The sequence below is a fragment of the Conger conger genome, chromosome 13 (assembly GCF_963514075.1).
Source record: "Conger conger chromosome 13, fConCon1.1, whole genome shotgun sequence".
NCBI lineage: Eukaryota > Metazoa > Chordata > Actinopteri > Anguilliformes > Congridae > Conger > Conger conger.
The window spans coordinates 42,183,774-42,198,813 of NC_083772.1; the positions used below are offsets into that span (position 1 = coordinate 42,183,774).

At 42.4% G+C, this 15,040-nt stretch overlaps 1 protein-coding gene and 1 pseudogene across 1 annotated transcript; both read right to left on the minus strand.

The window, feature by feature from the left end:
- Positions 1-660: 660 nt before the first annotated feature.
- Positions 661-5,747, minus strand: LOC133108128 (tripartite motif-containing protein 16-like). The gene is made up of 6 exons (XM_061217560.1): positions 5,157-5,747; positions 3,098-3,193; positions 2,624-2,857; positions 2,298-2,457; positions 2,069-2,119; positions 661-1,459 (listed from the first exon to the last, which is right to left on the minus strand). The coding sequence occupies exons 1-6, from the start codon at positions 5,745-5,747 to the stop codon at positions 930-932; spliced, it is 1,662 nt and encodes a 553-aa protein (XP_061073544.1). The 3' UTR covers positions 661-929.
- A 5,637-nt stretch (positions 5,748-11,384) lies between these two features.
- Positions 11,385-15,040, minus strand: LOC133107576 (E3 ubiquitin/ISG15 ligase TRIM25-like; annotated as a pseudogene).

Sequence of the window (15,040 nt, forward strand, 5' to 3'; positions counted from 1 at the left end):
TTTAGGATAAATAAATCGATTGACACCAAGTATTGGAACGGGATTTTACCACATTATCATTGAATGTAATATTGCATCACCATCTTTTGTCGCAGGGATTTTCAACCTTTTTTGACACGCATGTTTGAGCTGGTGGTCAAATGACTGATGATTGATTTTACATTGTGGTAAGAGCAGGAGTAAGGATGTGTATCCACCTGCAACAACATAACAACAACATGGAACACACCGCCCTCCAGGACTGGAGTTAAACCTGCATACACACCCGCCCTCCAGGACTGGAGGTTTTCTGGACAACCAAGCAACAACATCTAAAACCCACCAGCACACCACCGATATCTCAAAAGGTGTGCTTGCAAGAATATTTAAAGGACTGAAGTCAAAAACAACTGAATGCATGGAGCATGTGCTTTTAGTAGAAGGCACACTCCCGCATTGTGTGTGTGTTGCTCATGTAGCCTTTATATTTCAGGGATTATCAATCATTTTATCTTCACATGTCTGAGAACATAACCATCCACCGTAGAGCATGCCACTGATTGTAAGATTTTTATTTCAGAAATGAATGTAATGCACAACTGCACAGTTTGAGTTAAAAAGAGTCAGTCACACTTTAGTACAATCCACAGCAAAACTCCAGTCAGTGCTAACTAATATCAAAGAAATTCACAGAAAAAAGAGGCGAAATGAATGGAATTAATCAATTCTTCATGTTACAAATTCAGGTCATGAAAACTCCAAAGAATGTCTGCTTCTGTTTTTAACATTGTGATAAAGAATCATTTTTTCTCAAAGAATATAAGGTCTTACATTTTATTTAGTTCATGAATTTCAATTATAAAATGACATTTACTGTTACATTATTTTTATGGTATTGGTATGAATTACCCTTTTTGATTTGATGACTGCTGAATAAGAATTTCTCCCCCTCATGCCAGATCACACAGTTTTAAAGAGGTTCGAGAATAAATCCCAAACCCAGGATAGAGGGGCTGAGTGAATGTGGTCTGGACTCTGTGAAGGAGGGTCATGGTGTCAGAGACACTGTAGAAGGACAGAGTTCCTGCCCTCTGATCCAGGTACACCCCGATTCTGGAGGAGGGTGGAACAGGGATTTCAGTGCCCTTGTTATTGTGCCAGAAAGAGTACCTGGAGGGAGAGCAGTCTAGTCTCCAGGACTTGTCATTACATCCCAGTGTACAGTCCACACCCTTTCCCTTCCTGCTGATGTGTTTATATGACACTGCTATTGACACTGTATTACTCCCACTCCACTCAGCCTCCCAGTAACAGCATCCAGACACCCCCTCTCTGCACAGCACTTGGGGTTTTCCCTCAAATCTCTCTGGATGATCAGGATATGACTGGATCTCTTTCACACGGGTCACCTGTCTGTTCCCCTTAGAGAGATGGAGGCATTTATTCACTGTGTTGGGGTCCAATGTGAACTGACAGGAATCTGATGGAGGAGGAGGTTAAGATTTAATATGAGGACAAGTCCATCTAATGTCTGGGTGTAATTCAATCTACAACGCTATACAGCGTGATATAAGTTTTTCCATATGTTTGTTTGCATGTGTGTTTTTGAATGTTTCTGTGGAAACGCAAGTAGGAGACCTTGACGATATTTTTTGCAATTTTTGTAAATTTCTATTTTTGTATTTTTATTTTGGAGTAATATGAAAATACAATCTTTCTTTAATGTGTGCATGTACATGTGTGCTTGGGTTTGCATGTGCATGCGTGTGTGTGTGTGTGTATGTGCTTGCGTGAGCATGTCTGTGTGTGTGTTTGTGTTTGTGTGTGCACGTGTGTGTGTGTGTGTGTGTGCACTTGCATGAGCATGTCTGTGTGTGAGTGTGTATGTATGTGTGCACTTGTCCGAATGTGTGTGTGTGAGCGTGTGTGTGTGTGAGTGTGTGAGTGTGTGTCTTCATATGTGCTTGTGTGAGCGTATATGTGTGTGTGTGTGTGTGTGTGAGTGTGAGTATTTGTGTGTGTGTGTGTGTGTGTGAGTGTGGGTGAGTATGTGTGTGAGTGTGTGTCTCAGCTGAGAGTGAGCACTCACACTGTAAGAAATCCTCTCTGGTCCTGGGCTCTACAGTATAGGCTTCTTTCACTGCAGAGACAGAGTGGGAGAAAAGCACAGAAATTAAGAATGATGAGGAGGATGAAGGATAATATTTAGACTGAGATGGATAGCAAATATTACCGAGTGCTAACGGCGTAACTGACTGTAACTTTTCCGTGGAATACAAACTGGAAAAAATGATTTTTCTCCTTAAATGTTTCACAACCTGATTCAGAAATGTTGGCCAGTTCCACCTTGCAGATATCCTCAAGTCGATCTTTCAGTCCAGAGACAGATTTCCTCACAGCCTCAAAAGAGACGTGTGGACTGACAGTGATGCTGGGTAAGTCTCCAAGTTCAGGAGGGACACAGAGAGACTGACAGCTCTGTGGAATAGACATACAGACAGACAGACAGACATACACACAGAGAACAGAGTTCATACAGATTCCTCTGTCGATGCCTGGAACAGATGTTTGTAAAGTAGGAACACACATCACCATGTATGTACAGTGTACACAGTGCAGACTGTCAGAGAGCCAGTGATGGTACCTGGAGGAAATGGATGTGATTCTCTGTGTGTGAAAGCTGCTCCAGCTCAGCGTCTCTCCTCCTCAGCTCAGCAATCTCCTGCTCCAGTCGCTCCAGGAGTCCTTCAGCCCGACTCACTTCAGCCTTCTCCTGATTTCTGATCAGCTCTTTCACCTCAGAGCACCTTCTCTCAATGGAGCGGATCATCTCAGTAAAGATCCTCTCACTGTTCTCCACTGCTGTGTGTGCAGAGCGCTGTTCGGAGACACAGAGAGAGGAGGGCTGTACATTTTAATTAGGCCTTTCACTCTGCTCTTAGTGGGTCCCCAGACAGCCTGTTTCCCACAGTGTGGCTCAGTGGGATTGATCCCCACAGGGCTGGAAAGTGGCCCAACACTGGGCTCCTCACTGGCTGACTGGAGGAGAGCCCTGACTGAGCCCTGAAATGGCTCTTCCAGCAGCCAGCTGTTGTCTTCTCCTCTGGTCAGTACCCACCTTGAGTGACTGCACAGCCTGTCTCAGATCCTGCAGCTCCTTCTCTCTCTCCTGGAGTCTCTGCCGAAATTGACTCTGTGTCGCCCCCAGCTGCTTCTGTGGATAGATTGATTTCTCACATCATTGTATATTGCGTTCACAATAGTTAAATAATGGTTAAATACATGCAAGTATGTAGAAGTTTTTCACGATAAAATAATAATGGAAGTGATTGAAAGCATAGTTCCAATATTTATGCGATCTTGAATGATACGCAGTATTATATATTAATTATTCTAATTATTGAACAATACACAGTAATATAATGCCACCTGCAGGTCAGTGTGTAGAAGGGCTTATAGATAAAGCAACTGTGTGAAGTCGTGGCTCCAAACATGTTGATTCCCATTCAGGGAGAAAATAGTGGGCTGAGGGGTGTGAACAGAGCTATCAGAGAGAGCTGACTTGCCTTAATTTCCCACTTTATCATTGTGGACTTTGTTGAGGAAATGAGAACTATGTAAAATATGTAAGAATCCTGAATCACAGCAGTTCTACAGGCAAAATACTTTTGTTGAAGTGGTTGAATTGATATATGATACCTTTTAAATAATTATCACATTAAATCCACTAAATATATTTTACATTTATAGTGAAATCTTTTAACTGTTGATGCTTTTACGTTCAATGCTGTTGGTGCTGAAGTTGAACATTAATTCAACCCTTTTCAATCAACCTCTATCAAAATGTACAACTAGATTCAAATAAGTAACAACTATTCAAATATGAATTGTACGAGTGTCCAGATACTTTCGGACTGCACTGTAACTGTAGGGGAGACCGGGGCTTGTTGTCACATGGGTAAGTTGTCACACTGTTAATATTTTCACAACCAGAGGGCGCTACTTAAAAGTGGAATACTAGTTTTGTGCCTCTATATGGTCTGAGGCCATATCCTCTCTGGGAAAACTAGAGCACACTGTAAAGTGAGGTGAGCACATATTTCCCATTTTTCACATTGAAAAGTAAAAAATATCAACTTGATGTTTTGTAATAATCTTCTTCTAGTTAAAAATCTTAACAATTATACATTTCCACTTGTTTGAGGAGAGAATACTAACTTTAGCTAGTGTCCTGCTTTAAGCTAATTTTAAGATATTGCTAACATTAGCAAACATGGCAGTTTGGGACAACTGACAACATGACAAAAATGAAAGGCAAAAAAATAGTCGAAAACAGGCGAGGGGGTCAAAAATCCAGAAAATCAAAAGGCTAAAGTACAGAAGGGCGAAGGCAAAAAATCGAAATCAGAAAACAAAGCAGAATGCCAAAAAAACAGAAAAGCAGAAAGGCAAATAAAACAAGGCAGGTCAGGGCAGGGCAGGCTCGGAAATCAAAAGGCAAAGGGGTGTCTATCAAGAATCTCAAGAATTAGGCTTACAAGGACAATCTGACAAGGAACAATTCAAGGAACAATTCAGAGACTGAGGTTTAAATACATGAGGGAAGGTAACAATCTAGGTGGGGCTGGGGAAAAGGTGGGCTAAACAAATAGACAACAGGTGGGGAAACATAATGGGGTAGTAACATAATCATAGAGGGGAGACGAAAACGCGGACTGGATGCACGTAACCAATATGTAAAACATACGGCTCCGGGTTAGGGAGTAGACATTTGCATAGCTTGAAGACGTAGTGATAGTTAGAGACAGGTGCGAACACTTCGCTGAAACTAATCGAGTAATCAGGGATAGCATAGGGAGGCGGAGTTATAGAACAGTACAGAAATACTAAGAGATTGCGTAGCAATAACAGGGGAAGACAAATGAGAACTGTAATGGAAAACACTAACCAATGATCTATGAAAAATGAATAATTAACAAGAATAAACATGAATACATACAGGACAAATACAGAAACATTACATCATGTGCACTTTGTTTTTGTTACATGATATGAACGTTAACTTTAAACTTTTTAAAAGACAACAATCCCACTGTTCCCAATTAACTCAGTACCTCTGCCGTTACATCCAGTATCAGAGCTGCCATAAGAGAATCAGTTCTTACCTCAGTTCTTACCTGTTGCTCAGTCCTTTCTACTGCAACTGAGACACTATCATGGCCTCTGTGTTCGTTGAATACACACAGCAGACAGATGCACTGCTGATCGGTACGACAGTAAATCTCCAACAGTTTTTTATGTTGAGGGCAAATATTGTCCTGCAGATGTCCAGTAGCATTGACGATATTATGTGTGTTTCCTGGGTTGAGCTCATTGTGAAGTTTGAGGTGAGTTTCACAGTAAGATGCCAAACAAACCAGACAGGACTTGACGGCTTTGCGCTTTCTCCCAGTGCAGACATCACACGCCACGTCTCCAGGTCCAGCGTAACAGAGAGCAGAAGCAGCAGCTTGGAGACCTGTTTTCTTCAGTTTCTCCACGACGTCAGCCAGCATAGTGTTTCTGCCAAGAACAGGCCTCGGAGTGAAGGTCGTTCTGCACTGGGGACAGCTGTAGACACCAGTATGATCATCTTGATTCCAGCAGCCCTTAATACAGCCCCTACAGTAACTGTGTCCACAGGGAATCGTCACTGGATCCTTCAGCAGATCCAGACAGATCGCACAGCTGAACTCGTCCTGATCCAGTAAAATTCCACCTTCAGCCATTTCACTGCTCACACTGACTGACACTTTCGTTTTGTTTGTCCTAAATTGCGTAACAGAGAGAGTGGGAGTAACTTCCTGGTTCTGCTCACAGAGCTGGATGGAGGCCAGGCTGAAGAGCAAGAGCAGAGTAGAGATTTACTCATAAATATCACACAAACACAGGCCTGCATGTGACAGGGTGATGGGTGTTTGGTCACTGACCAAGCAATTTATCCACAGCTGAGTTATATGGGCATTTTCCAAGTCATAGTCCATGAAATGTTGTTCTGCATTTAGTCTAATGCAGGGATGGACAAGGTGGCCCGTATCTGTTTGTGGATTTTAGACCAACTTCGGCTCCTCATTACTTAATGAGCCCAATAATTTACAGTACTGTGCAAAAGTCATAGGCACCTATATAACATTCTGTACAGATAAGATTATTTTAAAAAGAATTCAATGAAAGGTCCTAAATGGAAGTACTATACATTTTTCATTACATTTTTATAATTTGGCAGAATAGTTAAAAACTGAATGAAATCAATATATTTTGTGACCACCCTTTGCCGTTAAAACTGCATCACTTCTCTGAGATATAGAACTGCAGGACAGCGTTGGCTAAGAGAATCAGCAGGGAGGTTGTTCCAAGCATGTTGGAGAACTTGCCACGGTTCTTCTGCAGACTTTGGTTCTGACCTTGCTTCTTATCTCAGACAGCCTTGATCAAGTTTTAATGTAAAAAGTAGTAAATTGCTTACAGTAATATGCTACTTTTTAAAATTAAATTCCAAAATGTCTGTGTAGAATTAAATATTTTGGAAAATTAATATTTGGAAATCTCAAATGTGTTCTTTAATAGACAAGTTTCCGGAGCATTTCCGGTGTATTTCCGCATTCGGGCCTCGGTGGGTATTGCACTTCCAAGTGTAGTGTAGTTACCGAGAGAAAGTTGTTGTTACCCCCGTGTTTTCATTTTTGTATAACGTTTGTATAACTAAAATGCAAGTGAAATGGGAACATTCACCTACTTCTCTATCAAGGGAAGGGACTGTGTCTATCCCACACCCGTATACAGTACACACTTGGGAGGATAATATGTCTAAATGGCCCAACATCACATACAGCAAGATTTGTTCCTACTTCGTGGACTCAATGGCGGTAGACGGCAACGCTATGGAAAATCTAAAAAGCTCAGAAGCCTACCAATATCTCCACAGCAACAAAGTTGGTTGTGTACTAACATACAAACACGACAGCTTTGTGTATTTGAAGGCAAATGTCGAACCCAGCCAGTGTCTCAACAATTCCTGGCACAATGCGTGGGTGGTGGTAACGGAGGCAGGAGACGTGGAGACTGCGGGCTGCAGTTGTGTAGCTGGACCAGGGCGATCATGTAGCCACGCAGCTGCGATCCTGTGGAAGGTAGTTAGCTATGTCTTATTTATTTATTTTTACAACTTCTGTAGCTAACAATCAAATTATCTACCGTTAGGCTATACTGTTATTGATTAGTATAAGTGTGGGTGACAGGGGGATTATTAGCCCCGAAGAAGGCACAGACAGCTCTGGTCGGACACTGATGGGAGATTTTATTTAAGTACAAGAGTCTTTGAACGTGCAGACAGTCCCGGGGCTTTTCAGTCTCAGTCAGATCGCTCCGTTTCTCTGCCTGCCTCTCCTGCTGCTTTCCCGGTTCTCCCCGTCCACTGACGCGCGTCGGCTCCCGCCCGTCAGTTACTGTCAGTCAGAAGCAAAGAGACACGTCAGCCATGCAACATATATCCACTTCTTCATTCCCACTCAGTCTAATCTAAGTCAGCTAACAACGCCCTCTGCCTGCCACAATGAGGTTGGTCATAATCAGAATATCAGAATCAAGTTAATTGGCAGGAAGGTTTTTACACGTACTGGGAATTTGCTGTGGTCAGTTGGTGCATAACACTGCTGGATAGACAACAGTACGTTGTCTATTCAGCAGTGTTATGCACCAACTGACCACAGCAAATTCCTAGTAGGCTATCTGGCATTGGAGTTGTTTCTGATTCTCTAGGGTTTCTGGCAATAGCCAGCCAGCTGGGCTAACGATAGTAGCTAGTAGTAACGATAGTAGAGACAACATCTCTGTTGAAGCTACTGTCTAGGTAACCAGCATTAAACCAGGCAACGTTACAAAACTAACATGACTAACATGACTTAACCACCAAACTAGCCAGCTAGCTCAACACAAAACTAACATGACAAAACAAACATGACTTAACCACAAATCCAGCCAGCTAGCTCAACACAAAAATAACATGACTAACATGACTTAACCACAAATCTAGCCAGCTAGCTCAACACAAAAATAACATGACTAACATGACTTAACCACAAATCTAGCCAGCTAGCTCAACACAAATCTAACATGACTTAACCACAAATCTAGCCAGCTAGCTCAATTTAATTTACCCTCTGATTCAAGCTCAATCTGGCAGCTGGTGGTTCGCTCCAGTTTGCGTCTCTTTCTCTGGGGAGGGCGGTCGTATCCCACCCACAGTTCAGGGAATGGGTTTTCTTTGGTTGGCTTTTTATCAACAAAGTGATGGGAACCGGAAGTTAAATACCCACCTCCCACACAAAAAACAAACATGGCAGCGCCCTAGGTTTGGGCGCGTAAACTCGTCTATACTAACACACAAAAAAAAAAAAAAAGATACATAATGGAGTCTAGGGTGCCTAAGACTTCTGCACAGTACTGTAAGTTGGGGGGTCAGGAGTCATGCTAGCTTCCCCTGCTATCCACCTCCACAGGGACTAGAATCAAGCCCCCCCAAACAACCAGGACACAGGGATAAAGTAAGCTGAGTCTTTCTCACAATTTTAAATAAAAACGGTTCATACATGCACACATTACCACACAGTGCACCTCAACCCACTACCACACACTGCATCTCAACCCACTACCACACACTGCACCCCAACCCACCACAACACACTGCACCTCAACCCACTCCCACACACTGTACCTCAACCCACCACAACACACTGCACCTCAACCCACCACCCCACACTGCACCTCAACCCACTACCACACACTACACCTCAACCCACTACCACACACTGAACCTCAACCCACTACCACACACTGAACCTCAACCCACTACCCCACACTGCACCTCAACCCACTACCACACACTACACCTCAACCCACTACCACACACTGCACCTCAACCCACTACTCAGTACCCCCCGTGCTCCACACTCACTCCACTCTGTGCTCACAATCAGACCCTCTCCTGAGCCTGCCCACACTCCACCACCCCAGGGGGATCAACGCACTGGGGAGAGAGGAGTCCACACACTCACACACGTGCACACAAACAAAAATACAAGGGTGGCACACGGGTTCACATCCCAAAAAGAAAATCTAAACAGAAAGAAACCCCAGGCAGGGAATGCTCCTCTTTCCTGCCGTCTGGAACCGCCATGGTTGAACGCTGTGGGGTTCTGTATCCTCCGGTCAGGGGAACAGGGCCGCACTATGGAGAGGAGAAGGCACAGCACCAAATACCCCAGTGTGGACTGGGCAGAACAGGACACACTCACGCTTGCGTTTGCCCAGCGCGGGGCTCGCCAGCTGCCTGCCATTTATAGCCACGTTTCGTGATATAAACAGCAGCTGATGGATGTTTTTGTTTTGTAGCATTTCATTGTGGTCTAATTTACGAGTGAACTGGTTCTGGTTTGTAGGGCGAATTAGCTATTGAGAACGATGAGCCTTGGTAACTGGTGGTGTAAACTGGGTAAAAAAATCCTGCATACACACTGGCCCTCCAGAACTGCAGTTAATCCTACATTGTGTTCACAATTGTTAAATAATGGTATTAGGTTTAAAACAAAAAACAAAAAATAGGCAATAAATTGTTTGCCATGCAAGTAAGGTGGAAGAAGTTTTTCACTGTAAAATAATAATGAAAGTGATTGAAAGCATAGTTTCAATATTTAAGCGATCTTGAATGATGTGCAGTCATATAATTCCACCTGCAGGTCAGTGTGTAGAAGGGTTTATAGATAAAGGAACTGTGTGAAGTCGCGGCTCCAAACATGTTGATTCCCATTCAGGGAGAAAATAGGGGGCTGAGGGGTGTGAACAGAGCTGTCAGAGAGAGCTGACTTGCCTTAATTTCTTACTTTATCATTGTGGAATTTGTTGAGGAAATGAGAACTATGTAAAATATGTTATATTCCCGAATCAAGCAGTCCTAACAGCTAAAACACCATCGTTGAATGTTCAACTTCAGCACTCTGAATACTGAACACAAATACATGAACAGTTAAAAGATTTCACTAATTTCAGAACATTCTTCAAAACTCTAAACACTTTTTTCTGTTGCATGGATACAATATACATAAACCAAAAATTATTTGATCACTGAACCAAATCACTTGTTCACAATGACACAACTTAACATTCAAAGTATTAGCATTTCAAAATGAAATACACACTTTACAATTGAAAATACTGTCTTTTCATTCATTACAATGCATCTAACTACCAATGTATCCAACTACTCAAAATGATAAGTAACTGTAACATTACTCCTAAAGCAAAGTTTTATGGAAACAGATTACTTGTCACAACATTCCATGTTTAGATCATGAATGTTTTAGGATAAATAAATCGATTGACACCAATTATTGGAACAGGATTTTACCACATTATCATTGAATGTAATATTGCATCACCATCTTTTGTCGCAGGGATTTTCAACCTTTTTTGACACGCATGTTTGAGCTGGTGGTCAAATGACTGATGATTGATTTTACATTGTGGTAAGAGCAGGAGTAAGGATGTGTATCCACCTGCAACAACATAACAACAACATGGAACACACCGCCCTCCAGGACTGAAGTTAAACCTGCATACACACCAGCCCTCCAGTACTGGAGGTTTTCTGGACAACCAAGCAACAACATCTAAAACGCACCAGCACACCACCGATATCTCAAAAGGTGTGCATGTAAGAATATTTAAAGGACTGAAGTCAAAAACAACTGAGTGCATGGAGCATGTGCTTTTAGTAGAAGGCACACTCCCGCATTGTGTGTGTGTTGCTCATGTAGCCTTTATATTTCAGGGATTATCAATCATTTTATCTTCACATGTCTGAGAACATAACCATCAACCGTAGAGCATGCCACTGATTGTAAGATTTTTATTTCAGAAATGAATGTAATACACAACTGCACAGTTTGAGTTAAAAAGAGTCAGTCACACTTTAGTACAATCCTGATCAAAAAGGAAATAGTTTTGTTGAAGCAGATTAAAAAACAGTTTTCAGTTTAAATTAATCATTCCACAGCAAAAATCACACAAATAAGGCAAAACTCCAGTCAGTGCTAACTAATATCAAAGAAATTTCAGAAAAAAGAGGCGAAATAAATGGAATTAATCAATTCTTCATGTTACAAATTCAGGTCATGAAAACTCCAAAGAATGTCTCCTTCTGTTTTTAACATTGTGATAAAGAATCAATTTTTCTGAAAGAATATACATTACATTTTATTTAGTTCATTAATTTCAATTGTAAAATTACATTTACTGTGACATTATTTTTATGGTATTGGTATGAATTTCCCTTTTTGATTTGATGACTGCTGAATAAGAATTTCTCCCCCTCATGCCAGATCACACAGTTTTAAAGAGGTTCGAGAATAAATCCCAAACCCAGGATAGAGAGGCTGAGTGAATGTGGTCTGGACTCTGTGCAGGAGGGTCATGGTGTCAGAGACACTGTAGAAGGACAGAGTCCCTGCCCTGTGATCCAGGTACACTCCGATTCTGGAGGAGGGTGGAACAGGGATTTCAGTGCGCTTGTTATTGTGCCAGAAAGAGTACCTGGAGGGAGAGCAGGCCAGTGTCCAGGACTTGTCAATAAATCCCAGTGCACAGTCATCACTATTTCCTTTCCTGCTAATGTGTTTATATGACACTGCTATTGACACTGTATTACCCCCACTCCACTCAGCCTCCCAATAACAGCATCCAGACACACCCTCTCTGCACAGCACTTGGGTTCTCCCCTCAAATCTCTCTGGATGATTAGGATATGACTGGCTCTCTTTCATACGGGTCACCTCTCTGTTCCCCTCAGACAGATGGAGGCATTTATTCGCTGTGTTGGGGTCCAGTGTGACAGGAATCTGATGGAGGAGGAGGTTAAGATTTAATATGAGGACAAGTCCATCTAATGTCTGTGTGTAATTCATTCTATAACGCTATACAGCGTGATTAAAATTTTTTCCATATGTTTGTTTGCATGGGTGTTTTTGAATGTTTCCATGGAAACACAAGCAGGAGACCTTAACGATATTTTTGCAATTTTTGTAAATTTCTATTTTTGTATTTTTATTTTGGAGTAATATGAAAATACAATCTTTCTTTTGAAAGAGAATGTGTGCATGTACATGTGTGTGTGTATGTGTCTGTGTGTGTGTGTGTGTGTGCTTGCATGAGCATGTGTGTGTGTGTGTGCGCTTGCGTGAGCATGTCTGTGTGTGTGTGTATGTATGTGTGCACTTGTGAGAATGTGTGTGAGTATATGTGTGAATGTGTGTGTAGGTGTGTGTGTGAGTATGTGTGTGTGTGTGTGTGTGTGTGTGTGTGTGTCTGAGTGTGTGTGTGTGTCTGAGTGTGTGTGTTTGTGTCTGTGTGTGAGTGTGTGTGTGTGAGTATGTGTGTGAGTGAGTGTGTGTTTGAGTGCGTGTGTGTGTGTGTGAGTGTGTGTCTCAGCTGAGAGTGAGCACTCACACTGTAAGAAATCCTCTCTGGTCCTGGGCTCTGCAGTATGGGCTTCTTTCACTGCAGAGACAGAGTGGGAGAAAAGCACAGAAATGAAGAATGATGAAGAGGATGAAGGATAATGTTTAGACTGAGATGGATTTCAAGCATGACCGAGTGCTAACAGCATAAATGACAATAGCTTTTGTGTGGAATACAAACTGGAAAAAAAGATTATTCTCCTTAAATGTTTAACAACCTGATTCAGAAATGTTGGCCAGTTCCACCTTGCAGATGTCTCCAAGTTCAGGAGGGACACAGACTGACAGCTCTGTGGAATCAACATACAGACAGACATACAGACAGAGAACAGAGTTCATACAGATTGCACAGATCAGTTCCAGATCCTGGTAGGAACACACATCACCATGTGTGCACAGGGTACACAGTGCAGACTGTCAGAGAGCCAGTGATGGTACCTGGAGGAAATGGATGTGATCCTCCGTGTGTGAAAGCTGCTCCAGCTCAGCGTCTCTCCTCCTCAGCTCAGCAATCTCCTGATCCAGTCGCTCCAGGAGTCCTTCAGCCCTACTCATTCAGCCTTCTCCTGATCTCTGATCAGCTCTTTCACCTCAGAGCACCTTCTCTCAATGGAGCGGATCATCTCAGTAAAGGTCCTCTCACTGTCCTCCACTGCTGTCTGTGCAGAGCGCTGTTAGGAGACACAGAGAGAGGAGGGCTGTACATTTTAATTAGGCCTATCACTCAGCTATTAGTGGGACCCCAGACAGCCTGTTTCCCACAGTGTGGCTCTGTGGGATTGAGCCCCACAGGGCTGGAAAGTGGCCCAACACTGGGCTCCTCACTGGCTGACTGGAGTAGAGCCCTGACTGAGCCCTGAAATGGCTCTTCCAGCAGCCAGCTTTTGTCTTCTCCTCTGGTCAGTACCCACCTTGAGTGACTGCACAGCCTGTCTCAGATCCTGCAGGTCCTTCTCTCTCTCCTGGAGTCTCTGCTGGAATTTATTCTGTGTCGCCCCCAGCTGCTTCTGTGGATAGATTGATTTCTCACATCATTGCATACTGCATTCACAACTGTTAAATAAGGGCATCATGTTTAAAACTAAAAACTAAAAATAGGCACTGAATTGTTTGACATGCAAGTAAGGTAGAAGAAGTTTTTCACTGTAAAATAATAATGAAAGTGATTCAAAGCATAGTTTCAATATTTATGCGATCTTGAATGATACGCAGTATTATATTGCCACCTGCAGGTCAGTGTGTAGAAGGGCTTATAGATAAAGCAACTGTGTGAAGTCGCGGCTCCAAACATGTTGATTCCCATTCAGGGAGAAAATAGGGGGCTGAGGGGTGTGAACAGAGCTGTCAAAGAGTTGACTTGCCTTAATTTCCTACTTTATCAAGGAAAATGAGAACTATGTGATTCCTCAATCCAGCAGTTCTAACAGCCAAAATACCTTTGTTTAATGTTTAACTTCAGCACTCTGAATACTGAACACAAATGCCTGAACAGTTAAAAGATTTCACTATGAATGTACAATTTAGTGGATTTAACATGATAATTATTTACAAAGGTATGAAATATCAATTCAACCACTTAATTCATTGCTAGGCAGGGCAACCCTTTTCAATCAACCTCTATCTAAATGTACAACTAGATTCAAATAAGTTACAACTATTAAAATATGAATTGTACGAGTGTCCAGATACTTGCGGACTGCACTGTAACTGTACTTTATGTTAGATTTTACCAAATAAATCACTTGAAACAGAACTTGCAGGTAACATAATGTTTTCATAATGTGTACTTGGTTTTTGTTACATAATATAAATGTTACTTCAGTAACTTTTAAAACTAACAACAATCCCACTGTTCCCAATTTACTCAGTTCCTCTCCCATTATATCCAGTATCAGAGCTGCCATAAGAGATCCAGTTCTTACCTGTTTCTCAGTCCTTTCTACTACAGCTGAAACACTATCATGGCCTCTGTGTACGTCGAATACACACAGCAGACAGATGCACTGCTGATCGGTACGACAGTAAATCTCCAACAGTTTTTTATGTTGAGGGCAAATATTGTCCTGCAGATGTCCAGTAGCATTGATGATATTATGTGTGTTTCCTGGGTTGAGCTCATTGTGAAGTTTGAGGTGAGTTTCACAGTAAGATGCCAGACAAACCAGACAGGACTTGACGGCTTTGCGCTTTCTCCCAGTGCAGACATTACACGCCACGTCTCCCGGTCCAGCGTAACAGAGAGCAAAAGGAGCAGCTTGGAGACCTGTCTTCTTCAGTTTCTCCACGACTTCAGCCAGCATAGCCTTTCTGCTCAGAACAGGCCTGGGAGTGAAGGTCGTTCTGCACTGGGGACAGCTGTAGACACCAGTATGATCATCTTGATTCCAGCAGCCCTTAATACAGCCCCTACAGTAACTCTGTCCACAGCGAATAGTCACTGGATCTTTCAGCAGATCCAGACAGATCGCACAGCTGAACTGGTCCTGATCCAGTAAAATTCCACCTTTAGCCAT